At 33.0% G+C, this 21,366-nt stretch overlaps 1 protein-coding gene across 1 annotated transcript in view; it reads right to left on the minus strand.

Moving 5' to 3' along the window:
* Window positions 1–21,366, minus strand: part of Sema3e (semaphorin 3E) — a 256,296-nt gene that overhangs the window by 40,228 nt on the left and 194,702 nt on the right. Inside the window, exon 5 of the mRNA XM_071607884.1 lies at window positions 8,438–8,531. Coding sequence (XP_071463985.1) covers window positions 8,438–8,531 — 94 coding nt within the window. The remainder of the gene's footprint in view (window positions 1–8,437; window positions 8,532–21,366) is intronic.

The raw sequence follows: 21,366 nt of genomic DNA on the forward strand, positions 1-21,366 counted from the left end.
CCACACTTTTCCACCATGATGTTCTGCCTTACCTTGGTCCTGCAGCAATGAAATCAGCCATCTGATTTTATTAAATGAATAACAGTAAATTTCTGTTATTTACTCAGAAAATAATAGACCTCAGAAACCCTGAGCCCCAAAATAAACTTTTCTATTTGTTCCTGTCAGGTCTTTTGGTTGTAGCAGCAAAAAATCTGACTAAAACATGTATACTTAAAGTTTGGGAAAGTAACCAACTGTGTTATATATGAGGCCAATTGTAAGGAAATTTATTTTCAACTTGAGTTAACTATTAAATTTTTAAAAAGCTATGAGGTATTACTATAATCAGCTATTTTTTTCACTTAGAAAAGATGAGCAGTTCTAAATAAGTCATTTTTCTGTTTATGAAATTCAGTTTGGATGTTCACAAACTACATAAGGTAAACAAAAGTGAACCTATGAACAAAGGAAGTGAATTCCACTATGGATGTATAAAAACTATATAGTAATCCATAAATAAAATCTAGGTTTCACACAAGAGAATCCACTTCTAAACTGTAATTCTGTATCAGCTAAAGAGGAAAAAGCAAATGTGGCAGAACATCAGCAAGGTAAATGTCAGCAAGTGTTCATTTGACTCCTCAACTTTTCTTCTTATTTGAAAATTTTCAAGAAAACAAATTGAAAAAGAAAGATCCATTTGTTGAATTCATCCCTTATATGCAACACATGCTAGTGAAATGTATGATAATAAAAATTACAAAAACTGAAAAATTTGGACATAAAATATAATTTGTTAGAGAAAATTTATATCAGAACACTTATTTCAGTATATCATGTTCTTGGCAACAGAATAGTACATAATTTCTATCAAAGACAATTAAGGCTACCAGAAATCATAAAGCTATAAATGCAGAAAGAGTATTTTAAAACAAAATTCATTCAGTGATTAGGAACATGAATCATGAACTGTGATTCAGTCTGTACTGCTTGAGCATGGATAAGAGAGAGAATTAAAATGAATTAATAGAACTTGAAAATCAACTTTTTTTTATAAACAAAACAAGTTGCTTAAGAGACTTAACTCACTATTAAAATGCCAGAGTATTTTTATTTATTATAGCTGAGTTATAACATCCCATATAAAATACAAAGGACATAATATAAATTTATTTTAAACATTATTTATTTTTCTAGTGTGGGCAGGCTGAACCTTTAATCCACAATTTGTATTAAGAGCAGAGTCCTTAAAAATCACAAGAGTTTCCTATTTCTTAAGTTTTTAATATTTGTATAATATAATTTCTTAAAATAATTTCTATTGGACTATAATCTTTATATTACTACACATCAATTTTACTGATTTATTCGTCCCAATTTAGAACTTTGTTCTAAAGTTCTGATTGTTTTAATCAATACTGTAAAATTAACAAACAAGTACCCATTGGAGCCACTAGATGGCAACCCTATGACACCAAAATAACACCATGTCCAGGAAGTTCATCTGCACAAAAGATGATAGGTTTCCATTTTTGCCCAATTTCCCTTTTTGTACTCAGATAAAAGAAATCGTTTGTGAACAATTTAAATAACACAATATGAACTGTATGACTTAAAAGCTTCAAAGCAACTAGACAGGTGCTAAAAACTATATATAAACTGAACCAAATGTGTTTCTGTTGGAAAGGTTAGCTTTTCCTCAGAAGGGAAAGATTCACCTTTCGCATCTTATTATCAATGTGAACAAAAAAATAGATTCACATTACAATAGATAATGACTATGTTTGGCAAAATACTCTCCTAAGAAAACTAGAAAAAAATACACGTTAGCAAAAATAATAAATTAGTGTTGAGCTTTAGGTACAAATAATGACTAACAGTAATTAAATGAGTAAAAATATTCAATATTATTATATAACTAATAAAATTTACAACAAATACAGAGTCTGTAATTAAAAACTTTACCTTAAAATTATGACTATTTGGTGTCAATAGGGAAAATTTGGTATTCTAAAAAATGCAAAAACAAAACATCTAGATAGATAAGTAATATTTTCCAAGAATTAAAAATGCAAAACGTTTCATATGCTTTAGGATTTCAAGATCTAAAGCACACCTACCTGTGGATTTAGTTAATAATGACTATGGAAATAAGATATATAATAAATGTATTATCTTAGCCAACTTGTTTTCTGATCTATATTGATATTGTGAATTGAAAAAAAAACATTGATTTTTATGCCATATATTGTTTAATTCTTAGAGCATTCAAATTGGCTTCGGACAGTAATGCTTTCAGGTTAATTTTAGGTGGCCAATAATGATTATTATTTTTAAAAACAGCACATATATTTACAGGGTATTTAACTTATTTTCATGCTCAATAATCATGTGTATACACTGATAAAAGAATAGTGGAGAGAAATTTCCACTGGAAATCTAGCAAACTAAGTCTCCAGCTTGAAATCTGCCATTTGACCATGCTAAAACCATTAAGTATCTCAAGATACTCTTTATCTATAAAACTGGAGAACCTACAGGCATTTTCTTAAATCTGTCAAGCAAGCAACATATACCCTATCTTTTTGTTTTGTTTTGTTTTTGCCTAGAATTCTGCACTTCCCTTCTCACCTTATTCCCATTTAAATGGCCTGTTGGTCACTGACTCCATAAAGGCTTCCTTGACCAAATTTCTGTTGGTTTATGAGTTCCTTGTTCTACCTTAGCCCCCATGCCTATTCTTAGTATACTGGTCATAGTACTGTATTTCAATTGAATCCTCATATGCTCAACATCATGCTTCACTAATATCTAGAATATAAAAGATATTCAATGAACATTCACTGAATAAAAGAATGGCTCAATAAATTAATAATCAAATATATAAAATTCCTTTAAGCTGTTAAAATGTTATAAAATGTAATAAACCAACAATCAGTATAAGATTATGATTTTTCAAAATGGCTTCAGGAACTTCAAAAACATCAAAAGAAAGAATGACTGAGTTTTTGAATTTTCATTCCTAAAGGCTTGTATCATTTAATATTTTACATCATAAACCCAGAGAATGTCGTGTTCTATCATTGGTTCCCAACAGTTTCAGTCTCAATGGACATTATGTTGTGATTAAAAGATTGCATCCACTAAATTGCTTTCATAAGAAACTAGACATTGTAAATCATTCTAAGGTAAAGGATAAAGCAGATCATTTTCCACATGACTCCTATTTACAATATGAACTTTAACTGAAGTTTTATTTAAACATATTATACTGTTTTAATATTTCATGAAACTTAGAGAGTTCCACTCATGCACCATATATTATCTGAGTTTTTATTCACCATGTTGGGATGCAGCAGGATTTAAATGTGTAGTAAGAAATGTTCACAGTAGCTGTTTACCACCTTCTTATCTCATTTCACTCAAGCAATTCTGCTTATGTTGTAAATGCACATTCTACAATTCAAAATTATGTGAAACACATTTGCACATGGCTAAAGACTGATTTAGCTGACTAATTTTAAAACTGAACTGTGTAACTTTGTAGAAAATTGTTTTATTCTACATGAAATATTTTGCAGAAAGGACTATGACATGCTAACTGCAAAGAAAAATAAAATGCACTTAAGAGGTAAATATAGAGGAGACTGATCCTCATACTACAATATCACAGACTGTCTGCTTGAGATACTGAAAAGAAACCAAGAAGAACATGTGATCTCTTTAGGTATTTAGTTGTTGGAATTTTTGTGTCTTTGTTTTTGTTGTAGCAGATGACAAGCATTATCTGTCAGTGTTAAAAAGGTGATTCTGAGATATAAAGGAAAAAAAATGTGTTTTGAATGTGTTTATTTGCATTTGCTAGTACTGATGTCTGCACTGAGTTTTCTTGGTGGCAAACCAGTGACATTGAGACTATCATGGTGAAACCAGATCCTTAAGGGAGATCAATGGAGACATGAAGAGTAGGGCTTCCCCCCGACCCCATTCTTTTTTTATTTGCTTTTTTATTTTCCATTTTTGAAGAAACCATAAGCAAAGTATTCAAATAGTTCCTCAGAGAGCAGCAGTCATGGCCAGAAGCTACAGTAAACATGTGGATAGTGGGCATTTTGCCAAAGGTAAGAGAATAGCAGCCTTGGATAAAAAAAAAAAAAAAAAAATCTCAGATATTCTAACATGATAAGGAAATAACTTGCAGTCTAAGTTTCTGTATGGTTGAGGTGAATTTAAAAAACAAACCAGGACACTCATTTATTGTTTGTACAAGTTATAATTATAAAGATTTGTATTTTCTCCTCATGAATTTTTTTACTTAATTTCCTAATATTTATTAAGTCCCACTTTGTTCAAGAACTATTCATTAATAACTCTGTCCTGAATGTAAATGTAGTTAATTAAAAGAAAATGATTACTTTAAAATATTTTAATGTTATAAAAAGGAGGTAGTAATCACATTTTGCCCTCTATGTATTCTAACTTATTCGATCAATATAAATCTTTAATTCATAGAATCAGTAATGAGATGTATATTCACAGTGGTGTTATTATTCAAAAAAACGTTCAAAAAGAAATTTTCAGTGGTTGTAAAGTTTGTAGTTTTATTTGCTGAAAAAGTATCATAAGAAAAAAGATATGTAGGGGGGAAAAACAGACTCTAAAGTATCTTTATGTTAGTTATTTGTTGAAATAAAATTCAGAAACTGTTTAAATTAAAAAGAATCCTTAAAAGTGTCCCACTAACAGTTAACATTTTCAAAGCAAATCATTAAAACTTACATGAAAAATCATGGTAGTTTTCGTTTAAATATTAGCACCATACATCTTATCATAACTTGGGTCCTAATAACTGGAATTAAATGAAGGAATTAAATTTAAACTGGAACTGGTAATACAACTGACAGATAAAATGAAAATTTTTTAAAAATGGTGATAGGATTGAGAGGAGAAAGTTTAATAAGGGAACCTAGAGTTATTGAAAGTATTATCAACTTAATGAGAATATTGTAATATTGCATCAAAGATACCTGATGAAAGGAGTCAGCTAAAATATTTGCTGACTGACCAAAATGTTATATGACATAAAGAAAATATTTCTGGAATTTTAATGTGGCCCAAATCCAGGAAATAACTTACTTATTATTTTACTACTAATAATTTACTTATCATTTTGCGTATCAAAATAAATAGATACCTTTGGATGATTTTAGGTTCATAGATGAATAATGTAGCAGTTTATTTTAGTGAAAAGTTCATTCCTCCAATAAACATTGTTAAAACTAGGCTTTAATACTTTGTATAACTTAGATAATTTCTTAAAGCTGCTTTAAATACAAAGTTAGTAAGCACAGTGGGGGAGAATTTGGCTAAAAACATAGAAATATTGCACCTGGGGTTGAGTTTGCATGCATGCCACCAAGGTAAACTATATTACTACAAAGTGGCATTTGAAGAGCAAGCTTAATTAATATATGATTTCATAATGATTGGTTTCTGAACATATAGAACATAGCTCAGTAAGGAGCTTGATTTGTCCTTAAATGTTCCTTCATATAGAATCATATGTTCTTAACATTGCATTTCTAAATTAGAATATAAATTTAATAAAAATATGCTTATTAACTTGTTTCTCACCCACCAAATCATCTCCAATATTTTTTCAGTTTTTTAGTAATCTTTTCCTCCAGACAATCTTAGGTCAACATAATTTAAATTAACTGAAATGAAAACTGCATCTAAAGTTAAGAAATTATATAAGCTATTCTCTGCTTTACAAGCAACTTTTTTTTCCTTTGAGGTCCTATAGTTTGATAAATATTGTTGCTAATTTTGTGCTCTCATAAAATTTGTCTTCATTAGAACAGGCATTAAACATTGTGGGTTATACATTTAACAAAGAAACACCAAGCAATGGTCTAAAGATGGCCATCATTTTGCTAGAGTCTTGTTTTAACCCATCAGCACAGAACATGTGTGGTCATAAAATACCACATTAATACATTCTTTCCCTGTCAGAGTAAGCTACAGTGAGCTTGCCAAATTCCAACTCAGGTAGCTCCTTTTTTCCAGCCCACATTCCTACTGCTTTTTCAATTGGGTGAATTATTTTTACTTCCCCTCTTTTTAAAGAGCTTCTGGCTCACATAGGTTATCAGGTTTCTATTCCAGTGGCTGCTGCATTTCCACAGTGAATGAATGATCTCTCCAAGGTACTTTGGGATGAAAGCGAGTGGATAAATGTGAAGAATTATATTTTTATTTCTTCTCTTTGGAGGGATTATTCTATAACTTTCGTGTTTAGCTTGGAGGGCTCTTTTGATTTGATTTCTCTCCTGAATAAATGAAACAGCCACCCAGATGGCAAGCACTTCACATTTCAGCAACGTGTAATTTGATTTGGAAGTTCAATGAAACTCACTTGGAAATGTCCCTCCAGTAATATTTCCCTCTTAAAAATTTCAGTTTTAAATTCCTGGCTTCATGTATAAACAAGCTCCAGAGAGACAAAATGTTGAGTGGCAAGGTGGCTATAGTCATTATTTTTCTCCATTTAAATAAAATGTTCAAAATGATTGGTCTTCTCTTCGATATTCTTAAGATTTCACTGTAGAAGCTGTATATGCTGTGTAATTTTTAACTTCAAATATCCTTTTATTATTATGAAAAATATTTCAAATTTATTTTTTGTATTTTTTTAGGTTCCTCAGTGAACATGAAAGCCGATTCTGTGCAAGAAACAATATGGTAAAGGATGGGAAAGACTTTTTATAGACAGCCAAATCTTGTGTGTATGAAGATATAAAAATCACTAAAAACTTTAGAAAAAAGATTGTATGAGGCTACCAAATGGATACATTTTAATTCATATCCTGCCAATTTCTTTGGAACTTCTAGTATTTATGGATCTGGCATTCAGCAAAAGTGTCATTCTTAAGATTTTGATTCCTACTAAGCCTACGCTGACTTAGAAAACTTGTTTCCATAGTTAAAGTCTCTTATCTTCATACTCTATTCTCTCTCTCTCTCTCTCCCCACAAACACACACACACACACACACATATTCACATGCATGTGAATACGCATAAGCTGCTTCATAGGAGAACTCAAAATATTTTAAGATATAATAATTCTTTAAAAACACAGCATCACTTTCTTCAAGTCCCTGAAAAAAAATTAATCACTATGTGAAATTCTCTCACAATCCTTTCAAATTATGAAGGCTAAGTCAAGCTTTTCCCATCAACAGAGCTAAAATGAGAGGTGTGTGTGTGTTTTTTTAATCAATCAATGTGTTTTGAAAACTTTGATTTTTTTTTTTTTTTTTTTTTGTACCTGAGTACCCAGATTGGGATGAAGGGGTGTAAGGAGTGGAATGCAAAGCCCATCACAATCAACTCTCTGGAATATGTTCAGCATGCAAAAAAGCATATTAGCATCTGTATCAACTCTAAATCAAGTTTAGCATTTTTTAAATTAATCTTCAGTGACCAGTTTTAAGTGTTATCAGTTTATTTAGAACTGAAGTCTCTATATTATTTTACACTTTCTCATTTTCAGCAAAGATGAGCTAGTATTAATAAAAACAAAAAAAAATCCTGTAAATATTGCAAATGTAACAACAGAACCTTTCATATCTGTACTATATTATATCAGAATCTCTCAATACTGAGAAAACTGAATCATTTCTATTAGCACCTATGCCAGGTGTCAGAATTTGCTTTCTCCAGTTTTGTACGTGGAAACTCCCACCTGTCTCTACTATCACAGTGCTAGAGGATTTCATAAATAGTGCTGTTTTTAATCTCAAATAATATGAGAGAAAGGAAAAGTACAGTGCTTTATTGTGTTTAAGAAGTTTGGGGTACCTCATCTAATTAAATTGAATCAAATTTAAATATAAAACACACATTATCATCTACTTCATCATCCCAGCATGCATATTTAATGATAGTTTGAATTGGTCAGTCTCTGTAATTTATATTCTAAATTAACAAGAATTTAGATAAATAACATTGTAGTTCTTAATCAAGATGACTTACAGATGAATTCCAAGGATACAGAAAAAGGAATCCAAAGAGGAGAATATTAAAATTCCCTAAAGTCGCAAGAGTATTGGAACAGTTTGGTTTCTCTGGCTAAATGTTTATAAAATAGTCACATAATTGCATTTTGTTAATAGTAAAATGATACCATACAAATGCCTTATATCAGGTACGCAATGACAATTTTTTTCTTCAAGATGGAACACACACTTCATAGCATCTGCACTTATTTTAGAATCAAATTATTCAAGTTAGCATGGCTTGAAATTGAATATCATTGCTTCCAGCACCAGTAAATAGATATGACAAGGCAAAGTATATAAATAAATACCAAATAAATGTACTGAAGTTGAAAAATAAGTTTTGAAATCATTCTGAGTACACCACTTGATGTCTACAACAAATATAATTACCAATTAAAGTGGAGATAAAGGAAGAGTTGGGATCAAAAGGACATCTGCCCCTTCCTCGTTCAGATCTGTGTGGTTCCAGGTGAAACAGAGGATCCTGAAGAGAAAACCAGAAAGCCATTGTGAATGTGACAGCTTCAACAAGAATTTAATTGCTCAGCTAAAACATTGAACTTTGAATATTTACAAAACAAATAGGAGATCAGTAATGTCAAGTTATTTGGTAAAAATTACATTTTATACATAACCACATGGATATTGCAGACCCATACAAATTCTCTCATGCCTCTCAAAAACTAGAAGAAAGCAAAAATGGCAGTAAACAATTTGAGAGATGTTTGTGTTCACTTTCCACAGATGACAGTCTGCAAAGACAAAAAAAAGTTTGTCCAAATGATAATTGCAGGTTTCCCACCTAACACTTAAGCTAAAGGACACTTATGCAAATTTAAAGATCCAAGATCCGTAGCAATATGAAGGAGGACGTGACCAAGAGTTTCTTTACTGTTTAGTTAGTGCCAATTTATAAAATATTTGAAAAAAAAAGAGTAGATAGGATAAACATTTTATATGTGTTAAAATACAATAAAATGGCCGGGTCATAGAGAACTCATGAAGAGAGGAACTGAGCTGCTTTCTTAAATCAAGATTTTCTATAGCTTAAAAATTCTGTGATATTCAACTTTTAATCTCTAATCACTGATGAGATTGGTTTTACCTAAAGGATATAATCAGACAGATTAAACACTAAAATTGAGGTAGAGTATTAAAGAAAAGGAAAGGGATCATGGGAAGCAGAATGGGGGGTGCGGTAGAGGGGATGTATAACTATGGAGTGGATATAATCAAGATATGTTATTTGGATGTCCAAATAAGACATGGTGAAACACATTATTCTGCATATTCAAAATGCACTAATTGAAAAGTTTTCAAAAAAAACAAAAACAAAAACAAGTGCATTGTTTCATTGCTTACTATTTGACAATGAAGATATATAAACGCTGAATACTGAATACAGATGTACTCTTCAAGATCTCTACCTCAGGCCAAAACTCAGATGGACTTCACTGCACCTCCCACCTCTTCACAGATTTCAAATGCCTGGTGCACATTTTTTTGATTAATGGCTTAGCTTAGATCAACAATGTTCATTTTAAAATAATAAACAAGTTAAACATTCTGTCTGCTTTCTGTCTTATTAAAACTCCACATTTTTGAATACCTTAAAGACATATCTATCATTTTAATACTAAAATAATGTGTTCTAGAGCTTCTTATTTTTTAGCCCCCAAATGCTTTTTTAAAAAAGAACTGTTAGAACATTCTTGCTTTAAATGTGTACCGTTCTTAACCAGTATAGGTGTCTGACAAGAGATGAATAGAAAAAGAAAATATGATATATATACACAATGAAGTTCTACTCAGCCATGAAGAAAGAATTTATGTCATTCACTGGTAAATGGATAGAACTGGAGGACATCATGCTAGGTGAAATAAACCAGACCCAGAAAGTCAAGGGTCAAATGTTTTCTTTCATATTGGAAGCCGGTGAGAAATAAGAAATATAAAAAGGGAATCTATAAAATCTATAAAAAATAGAAGGGAGAACAGTAGAATAGAAGAAGGAAATTGAGAGTATATAAGGAGATGTGGGAAAGGGGAGGAACTGCAGAAGGAAATTGTCTAAAATATGTGCATGTATAAATATATTACAATGAATTCCACTTACATGTAAAATTATAATGCACCAATTAACATAGCAATAAGAAAATAGAAGGAAGACCAGTAGAACAGAGGAAGGTGGTCAGGGGCTGTGGTGAAGAAAGAGGAAATACAACACATTGTGTTATATACATTTATGAATATGTCCAAATGAGCCCCAGTATTATGTATAATTGTAACAAACTAAGACATAAACTTTAAAAAATAAAAGTTACTGAAACTGGATCATTCTTCTCATATAGAATAAATTTCTAAATGCTTAGAGGGTGTATTCATTTCATTCATACATGATAGTAATACTTCAGGGAGTTATATAATGCAAAAATGGAAAACAATGTCAAATTTTCAGTTGGGATGCTTCTTAAATTTGAAGACTACTCAAATGTGTTTTAAGTACTATAAAACAGGAAAAATAATATACCAATTTTTTAATAATAGAACATGTTTCTTTCTACAAGAGTGTAATATAAGTGATGTCAATATTCTTTTTTGGATCATGTTAGGCCTTTAAAAATAGTAACATTAAAATATGTTTTTATTTCTATACTATATCTCTGCCTTTTTATTTTGGGGTTACTAAATTAAATAGTTTTAACACTAATATGTTAACTAGTTTTTTATCTTTGTTCTTTCTAGATATATATGACAGTAGAATGTATTTTGACATATTATACATATATAGAATGTATAACTTGTTACATTTAGGATCTCATATTGTGCTTGTATATGATGTAGACTTACGTTGGTCATGTATTCATATATAAGGATAGGAAAGATATGTCTGATTCATTCTACTGTCTTTTCTATTCCCATCACAACTCCCTTCCCTACATTGCCTTTTGTCTATTCCAAAGAACTTCTAATCTTCCCTTTCTTTGTTGTGGGTTAGCATCCACATATCAGAGAGAGCATTCTGTCTTTGTTTTTTTTTTTGGGGGGGGGGATAGGCTTATTTCACTTAGCATGATATTCTCCAGTTCTATCCATTTAACAGCAAATGACATACATAATTTCATTCTTTATGGTTCAGTGATATTCTTCTGCATAAACACACACACACACATTTTCTTTATCCATTATTCTGTTGAAGGACACCTGTTGGTTCTATCGCTTTGCTGTTGTGAATTAAGCTGCTATGGACATTGAAGTGGCTGTGTCACAGTAGTATGCTGATTTTAAGTCCTTTGGATATAAATGGAAGAATGGGATAACTGGTTCAAATGGTGGGTTCATTCCAAGTTTTCTAAGGAATCTCCATTCTGCTTTCCAGAGTGGTTTCACCAATTTGCAGGCCCACCAGCCATGTATGATTGTACTGTTTTTCCCCACATTCTCACCAACATTTATTGTTATTTGTATTTTGATAATTGCCATTCTGACTGGAGTGATATAGAATCTCAGTGTAGTTTTGATTTGCATTTCTCTAATTGCTAGAGATGTTAAACCTTTTTTTTTTCCATATATTTTTTTGACCATTCACATTTCTTTTTCTGCTAAGTGACTAGCTTATTTATTGATTGGGCTTGGGGTTTTTGTTGTTGTTATTGTTAAGTTTTTTGAGTTCTTTGAAGAAACAATCAAGAAAGTGAATGGAGAGCCTACAGAATGAGAGAAAATATTTACTACCAGCACATGCTGACTAGTTTTTATAGCAAGATATTACGATATTTTACTAAAGTAACACTTGATAGTAAAAGATAGTAATGGGTTGAGGTTTTTCAATTGAATGATATGAGATCTGAAGTATAGCTATGATCATAGGCAATTTTTCCAAAGTTATTTTGAGCTCAGCTTTATTTGTTGATACAATTAACAGCTTCATCACAGCTATCTGGTTGCCTATAACAAATGTGGGAGTGGCCTCAAAATAGATTTTATTTAAGCACACTATGTGCAATCACAAGCTTAAAGCATATTTAATTGACAGTCTAGAGAAGTTACAAGAAGTCAATATAGGAGTAAATAGGAATTAAAATTATCTTTCACTTATTAAATTAATGCTTTATGACATTGTAAGAAAATATCTGTCTGTGGTTAAGGCTGAAGAAACATAGAAAGTGTGTTTATGAATATATTGAAAAAACCCATTCTGAACCCATAAGTCTTTGTTGATAATAAATATAACATTTTCATTAACTAAATCATGACATGAACAAGTTCATAAAAAGGCTCTCTATTGAAGATAATAGGAATACCAAAGCCACATTTTTGGCCCAATTGCATTGCTTCTCTCAAACTTTCCTACCATTTCCTCTGTTATCCTTATCACATGACAAACAAATCCCTAAGACCAGAGTCAATTTGCAACATGTTTCCAAAATATTTTCCATAATTGAATTATAGCTACCATCATAAGCAGAATAATGAATGAAATCTTGAAGAATCTTGTCATAATTCCCCAAAACAGTGCACAGACATGATGCAACTTGCTTTTGACTTTCACAGGAGGCTCAGAAATAAGAGTATGCCTTGAGTCTCAGAGGAGACTTTGGACTTGGACTTTTGAACATTGCTAGAATTGTTAAGACTATGGAGGAACTTTGGATGGGCCGAAGGAGAGGGGGTAATGGGAGGGGGCATGGGGATAGGAAAGAGGGTGGAATAAAACAGACATCATCACCCTAGGTACATGTATGATTGTAGGAATGGTGTAACCCTACTATGGGTACAACCAGAGAATGAAAAATTGTGCTCCATTTGTGTACAATGAATCGAAAAGCATTCTGCTATCACGTATAACCGATTAGAACAAATAAATAAAAAAAGACTATGGGGACTCTTGGAGATGGACTGAGTGAACTTTGCATTGTGAGATGGGCATGAGCTTTTGGGGGCCAGGGGTGAAATATTATGGTTTGGACCTTTAATTTCACCAAAAATGCTTGTGTTTTCAAAGCATGGTCCCCAATACAGCATGGTTCAGAGGTGGGGCATTTAGGCATTCTAGATCATGGTGTTGTAACCTCATCAGTGGATTAATCCATTTGATGGATTAATAATTTGAATGGACTACTTAGTGGTAACTGTAGGAAAACGGGGTGTGGCTGGAAGAAGTAGGTCATGGGGGTATACCCCTGAATTATATATTTCCCTGGCTCCTCTCTCATTCTCTCTGTTTCTCAGCTGCCATGAACTAAGCATCTTTTCGCTGCCCTATCCTTCTGCCATGATGTTCTGCCTCATCTCAGGTCCAGGGCCATGGAGTCAGCCAACCATGAACTGAGACTTCTGAAGCTGTGAACACAAAACAAACTTGTCCTTCTCTAAGTTGCTCTTGTCAGTTATTTTGGTCACACAGTGACAAAAAGCTGACTAACATAATCTTCACAATTGCTACTGCACTGAGCTCTTGCATATCCCAAATCCACGTTTATGCCAGAAGATTTCCATGTTTATGTTCCCTTTCCATGATCTAACCTTAGGGTTCCTGTCTCCTCAGTGGCATGATCTTCAGGGCCACTATGATTCAGCCACACTGCCAGCACCACATCAGGGGCCTTGTCATCCAGTGCAACTGCTGGAATGTTCTGTGTACTTACCACAGCCTTTCACCCTCCCATCTTCTCTACATGATTATTCAGAACACAAAAATATGCTTTGACCTCATACAGGCTCCAGAGTTAAGGCCCTCTCATTTAAAAAAAATAAACAAATGAAACATTTGCTCCCCTTCTTTGCCTCAGCCATCCCTTATCTCTTTTGTCTAGTATTCTCTCATCTATATGTCCAAATACCTAATTCTTATACCTAGCTTTATGATTAGTGCTAGAGGAATCCATTCAAGAACAGCAATCTCTAGAGGCTCAGGAGAGTAGGCGATTGATCAATGAGTACTAAGTACACTTAGATAGGAGTAGTAAATTCTGGTGTGCTATTGCCTAGTAAGGTGACTATGGATAACAACAATGTATAATATATTTCAAAAAAAGCTAGAAAGGTTCATCCCATGACAAATTGAATATTATATAATATATAGATGTACCAAAACATCATGATATCCCATAAATATGTATCACTTTTATATTTTTATGTATGTAAGGTTTAAGAATACCTTTAAAAAGGAAAGGAGCCAGGCGTTGCCTCGACATTCAACTAAATCAGTCAGGGTCATGGGAGGTGAATTGGGTTGCACAAAATAATCACCCTGAGACAGAGAAAATACCTTTTTCTTGGGGTTCTTCAGCAATGGTTCCTCTGCTCCAGCTCCCACATGGGAGACAAGGGAGGCAGACAAAAGAGGGAATAGCATGTTCTGAATCCTTTTTTAATGAGGGGAAGACACTCAAGAAAGTTCCATCCAAATGAAGCAAGGGGTCAGGTTTCAGGGCATTGAGTCTAGCTTCATGATGTCTTGCATTCAGCAGACTGACTGACATCTTGGAAGACCACGCCCATCTCATGTGCTGTGTGGGGATCATAGGCAGAGTGACTGAAAAGGACACTTACGTTACCAGCCCAAACAGAGTGGCAACCTCAGTCCAGTCCCCTCATATACTCGTGCTCATAGTTCATACACACATCCCATGGCTGGCCCACAACAGGGTGTGGTGGTGCATGCCTGTAATCACAGAGACTCAAGAGGCTGAGTCAGGAGAATCCCAAGTTCAAGGCCAGTCTCAGCAACTTAGTGAGACCCTCAGTAACTTAGCAAGACTCTGCCTCAAGTTAAATAAATAAATAAATAAAAGGGACTGGGGATGTAACTTAGTAGTAGAGCACTTGCCTTGCATGCCTGAGTCCTGGAGTTTGATCCTCAGCACCACAAAGAAATAAAAAATAAATAAAAATGACACTAGGGATGTAACTCAATGGTAAAGCACCCCTAGGTTCAAACTTCAATACAAAAGAAAAAAAAACCTGAATGAATGAAAAAATATACGTATGTATATATACATATATGCATATGTATATATGGATGCACACACACACATACACACACATATATGATGATCTCTGACAATCAGTGTTACTATGAGGTAAAGCTCATGTATGAGATAATACAGGTATAATCAGAGGTGAAATACTTGGGTTATGAAAGTTTTAGTCTAATCTGTGCATTAACCCACTTGAATGGATTAACTGAGTAATAACTGTAGGGAGGTAGGGTGTAGCTGGAGGCGGTAGATCACTGGTTACATGCCGTTGGGGCTTATATTTGTCCTTGTTGAGTGGAGCCCTCTTTGCTTCCTGGTGCCTTGTCCCTAGTCACTTTCCTCCACCACACCATTCATTCCTGATGTTCTACTTCGTCTTGGACGAAGAACAGTGAAGTTGGCCATCTGTGAACTGAGACCTCTGAAACCAGGAACCACAAATAAACTTTTCCTACTCTAAAATAGTTCTTGTCAGGTCTTTTGGTCACTGCATTGAAAAAGCTGACTAAAACAGTCAGTGAGTGATTTTAGCTAACTCTCAAAATGGCCAGGCAATTTATGTTTTCCTAATTATGTCTTTTTATAACTCCTTTGAGTAGCTACTTACTTAAAGCATCCTAACCTGAAACCTCTCTGATCATACTCAGCAGATAACCTTACACCTTATGTTTAATTCAGAAAATAGGTCCCTACCATTTATTTACTTACTAAACTAAATAAATAAATAGGAAATCAATGTTTTCTGTATGCTAGCACCTGAGCTGCTGGGAACAACAACAAAACCAAGTCCTAAATGCTATTACTCTGGTGTTCTAATAAAATTATCCAAAGTATACACTTATCTCCTATATTCACTCATCCTTTCTGCAATATTTGACACTGTTTTCAACTCACTGGCGCTTATTTATTTCATTCTTTGACCATTCAACACCTTTATTTTAACTCCAGCCTCCTGAGCAGTCTCCCAAGTCCCCCAGCGATCAATTCCCTACTCTTCCGCCAAGTTCTTTCTGCTATGTGCATTTTCTTTTATCATTTTCCACCTGAACTTTCACTGGCTTCCCAAAGCCTACAGAATAGAGTCTGAAGGTTGCTGGGTTTTATATAAGGGATTTTTACTGGGGTATTTGTTTTTCTGCAAAATTTTGTTCTTAAAGTTTGTACCAGTCATACTAGAGTACCTGCAGGTTTCTGAATCTTTCTTTTTAGGGATCATCAATGTGTTTAGGATAGTTATGCCCATGTAATCTAAAAACATTCAAACCTACCTTATTACAGCCAGAAATCCTGATTTAACCCCTTTGTCTATCATAGTTTCCACTACTTTCCCTTTTAGTGTCTATGTGTATCATACTATGAATTCTTCTCGTATCAATTACCACCCTATATTATATTTGTCTGTCTTCTTTCCCTAATTGTTTGTGACAGTTTTCAAATAAAATACCCGGCATAGAGTTAGGTTGCTTGTATACATGCCACCTTTCCAGAAACAGATTGTCTTCTTATCTCCTTTTTCACATGACCCTTGTTTATTATGGATCTTTGACAACTCAGAAAACAGCTCTGGATAGCTATGGTGATGTGAAACTAGACCATCTGTACCAATTATTATCTCTATTGTGAATGCTTTCTTGAGGCTATTGATATAGAAAAATTGTGTCTATTTTTTCTCTATTTTGATAGCAATTGGCTTTCATAAAATTGATTAGATTGCTTAAATAATGAAAGGAAGAATAGATATGTTTTTAAATTCCCCAGCTAATGAATGAAGACAACATATTTTTACAATTTATGATGGATTCTTCCCAAATTAATATTATATTTCTGATAAATATAAAATAATTAATGACTCATAGAGGCTGTTAAAAAATAAAAAATTGCAAAACTGTAAAGATATTTTTGTCCTCAAAGACCTTGTTAGTGACAGCATGTAATTTGAAGGTAATGCAGATGTATATAACACGGTGAACAATTATTTGTTAATGAAAGGTTCTGCTTCCCACATAACTGGTTTTTTTATGAGTTAAAGGTATTCTCTTGAAAATATGGTATTTTTCATGAAATGTTAAGACTAGATTCTTCAGTTTTATCAAATAACTTACTGAACATTGTTTTTTAATAATTTCATTGGAGCAGAAGCTTTCTTCTTAGTATACAAGAATCAATTTAATACTTTTGCAACTTTCTGTAACTGAGTTGCATAAATTCATTTAAAGTAGAAAAAAAGCAAAAAATTACCATAGACTAGGAAGTCCTAATATCATAAAAGAAAGAAAAGATTTTCCAATTTTTTTGTTACTTTGCTTTGCATAGATCAAGCAACTTCAAAATTAACTATATATTCAAGAATAAAGTTCCTCACTTTGTGGTCTTAAATGTGTATTTAATACAGTATAAAATCCAATAAAACACTAAAAGGCGAGTAATGTAATTTTCTTTCATGAAGTGAAATTCAGCCACCAAACAAACCAGAAAACTTGAGGCACTATGACATTGTCAATGACCCCAAAGAAATCGTGTTTATGGTTCAAGCAATGTGTAATGTTGGAGTTCAACCCTATTGAGAATGTTGGTCACTACTTACATTGGATTTCCATTATCTATGTTTTAACAGCTGGAATTTCTGCCTGAGTAGGGTGGTTTAAATTTACAAGGCATTGCTAATATTTACATGTGGGCTGCACTTTTTGTTTTACTGTGATAAAGAGAAATTTTTCAATGGGTCCTCCTGTGTTTGAAAATAAGCAGAACATATAGTTTATTAATGTAGATGGATGGATACACGTGTGCAACACAAAAACTGTTTCTAATGTCTAAATGACAATATCTTTTCTTGAATGTTATACTTTTTCAGCCTTAAGAGGGCTCTTAGAACCCAGCAAGCCTATTGTAAGCTATTTTCAATAGGTCAGAGTCATTGTACATCAGGTGGTAAATGTGATGCTGATAAAATAAAATTATACTATTAATAAATTAGCTTCATGAATTAATACTATTACATTTTCTTCAGTGAAACTGGGATATTCTGAAAGTTGTCAGAAGAATACTAAAATATCATAATTCAGAAAAAAAAATCAAATAACTATTTTATTAGCTATTTCTAGTGGTTAAATTAAAAGTAGCAAAATATAAAAGATTCATTATACACATATCTGTCACCATGAAAAGCAAGCAAAGATACAGTTTTCTGTCATGAATATCTAGAATAAATAACCATACCATGCACTCTAATCCTTTACATATTGGCTAATTAATAATGTGTATCACAAATTAATTTTGAGTGTGAGTCACTCCCCTATTTGTTTTTATTTTCTTCTGACAAGCAGTAAAAATATTTACTAAAGAATATTTGAAGTCTCTCCCCAAAAATACATAAATAATCAGTAAAAAAAAATACAAAAAAGGGAGTGAAATTGCATGTAAATATTGTGACTTTAATAGTTTTACATTTTAATTGCTTTCTTTTTATATTTTTCTCTAAAAAACATTTATATAATGCCTAAAATTTAGAAAGTACATCTATATGCACTATCTTGTTTCATCCTCAAAATAAATGTGTAAAGTAAAGATAGTGCATAACATTATTCACATATACTTTTTTTTTTTTTATAGGTGAGGAGTCAGAGACAGGGTGAGGCTTTGCAAATCTCAGACACTGTCTGCTAACTTCAGTATTCCTTTGCCCAGTTCTACATACTCCACTTATCATTTAAAGGGACAGGGCTATATCTGATAGCTGTGCCATTTGGACATGCATGTCAGTGTCTCTTTCAAACTTCAGTGTGTTTCCCTAAAATCTACATAACATCATCCTTGCTGTCTTCCTCATTGTGTTCTCAAACACAATACTGCCAATTTTTCAAAAGTATGTGGTGTTCCTTTTATCAAATGCAGGCCAACTTCTAGAATGGCAGTTCAGGCCCCTAGTGGTTTGCATTCAGGCTTTATCCCCTGTGACTATTAACACCCAATCAACACTGCAGCATAACCTCACTGACTTTCTTTAAAAATTCTCTGCATGTTAGGACCCATAGCTCTTGCATTACACTTGGGGCAGGATTTACTTTTCCTTTTTCCTGTTTATCCCTAAGAACATGTTCTCTAAAAGTGACTTCCCTGACATTTTTCAGGATTTTTTTCAATCAAAACTTCTCCCATAAATTATACTACCCATCTCTTATAGCATTGTTCCACTATGTTGCGATTATTTTTATGAGCAATATAACAAAACTTGAATAAGTCTCTTCTGTTCAAAACATTCAGTCAATGTTAAATTTAAGAAGCATAATGTGTACTATTCCTTTTAAGACTTATAAAAATTCAGCAAAATAGCCTCTCTAATTGACAAATTAACTAATAGAAAAGCCAAAATGAAGAGGTGACTATTACTAGTAGGTAATATAGAAGGGTATGATTTTTTTTTTACCTAAAATCAATGTATTAATTATATTTCAATAGCTAATCATTATATTTTAAGAATTGGTATGTATTGGGCAAATAGTTCAATGTCAGAAGTAAAATAAGGTCTTAAAAAAGAATGTCTCTCTTCAAATTAAAAGAACTTATGTAGGAATTATAGTTTCTGGAAAAGTTAACTATTTGGATTTTGGAAGAAACGGATGTAGCGTAATTTGAGTTGAAAATATTCTCTAAAGGTTAAGATTAAAAGAAAAAAAATCATAGGTAATATGACTAAGGGTTATCATCTTTGTTACAGGAAAAGCTGTAACAAATCAGGCAGTATTGATGGGCAATATAAAAATGATGGTTTTGGCATTTGGTATTGAGAAGTTATTTACAATAATGAATGTGTAACTGGAAAAGGTGGGAGAGTGTGTTCAGGGTCAACAATGTATGGAAAACAGTGTGCCTGATTGTATTTTCCATCAGTGCTCATGTGTAGGAGAGTGCCTATTCATTCTCCAAGTAGGAGGCATTTCTGGGGAGAATTCTTATAACCTGGCCAATATGTGGTGAGAAGCTGAAACCACCAGGAGAGGCCATTTACAGGTTCTCTGAGCTTCCTAGGTATACAGCCCGGATTCATGACAAGACACTTGCCAGACATGTGAATCAAGTCTCCAGGTAAGTTCAATCTATAACCAATTGGATACTCAAGCTGAGACCCTAGACATTACTGATCAGAAATAAGCCACTCCTATGGATCTTGTCTGAAACCTTGACCCACAGAACTCATGAACAGTTTTACACAATTGCATATGAGTGATTTGTTACATAGCAACAGATACATAGAGCATGAAGGTCATAGATGTAATATGGTTTAGAACTAGTCATTATTATTAACATAATTATTAATAATAAACCAAATAAGATATTGCTTATTGACCAATAAAATAGAAAAAATAGAAATGTGTTTATAATAATGTCTGTGAGTGAAAGATTGTTGAAAAAAGTTTTCATAAATTGTTAAAGGAAATGTGAAACGGTATCAACTTATGGAAAGCAACTAATCAATAAATGTAAAAGGTCTTAAAAGCATTGTCACCTAAATAAAAGAATGTATAACAGTTTCTCTGGTAAGAAAAATGGAAATGAAAACCATATATAAAAATATTCTTAGTTGCAGGAAGCCAGTTAATCATATACACTTATTCAGAGCATTAGTTAACATAATGATTTTGGTTTTTTTTTTGTTTTGTTTTGTTTTTTTTGAGAGAGAGAATTTTTAATATTTATTTTTTAGTCTTCAGTGGACACAACATCTTTGTTTGTATGTGGTGCTGAGGATCGAACCTGGGCCGCACGCATGCCAGGCGAATGCGCTACCGCTTGAGCCACATCCCCAGCCATAGATGAATGGATAAAAAAAAAAAAATGTGGCATTTATACACCATGGAGTATTACGCAGCACTAAAAAATGACAAAATCATGGAATTTGCAGTGAAATGGATGGCACTAGAGCAGATTATGCTTAGTGAAGCTAGCCAATCCCTAAAAAACAAATACCAAATGTCTTCTTTGATATAATGAGAGCAACTAAGAACAGAGCAGGGAGGAAGAGCAGGAAGAAAAGATTAACATTAAACAGATACATGAGGTGGGAGGGAAAGGGAGAGAAAAGGGAAATTGCATGGTAATGGAGGGAGACCCTCATTGTTATACAAAATAACATATAAGAGGTTGTGAGGGGAATGGGAAAATAAACAAGGAGAGAAATGAATTACAGTAGATGGGGTAGAGAGAGAAGATGGGAGGGGAGGGGAGGGGGGATAGTAGAGGATAGGAAAGGTAGCAGAATACAACAGTTACTAATAGGGCATTATGTAAAAATGTGGATGTGTAACCGATGTGATTCTGCAATCTGTATTTGGGGTA

The sequence above is a fragment of the Marmota flaviventris genome, chromosome 1, assembly GCF_047511675.1.
Source record: "Marmota flaviventris isolate mMarFla1 chromosome 1, mMarFla1.hap1, whole genome shotgun sequence".
In the NCBI taxonomy this organism is placed as follows: Eukaryota; Metazoa; Chordata; class Mammalia; order Rodentia; family Sciuridae; genus Marmota; species Marmota flaviventris.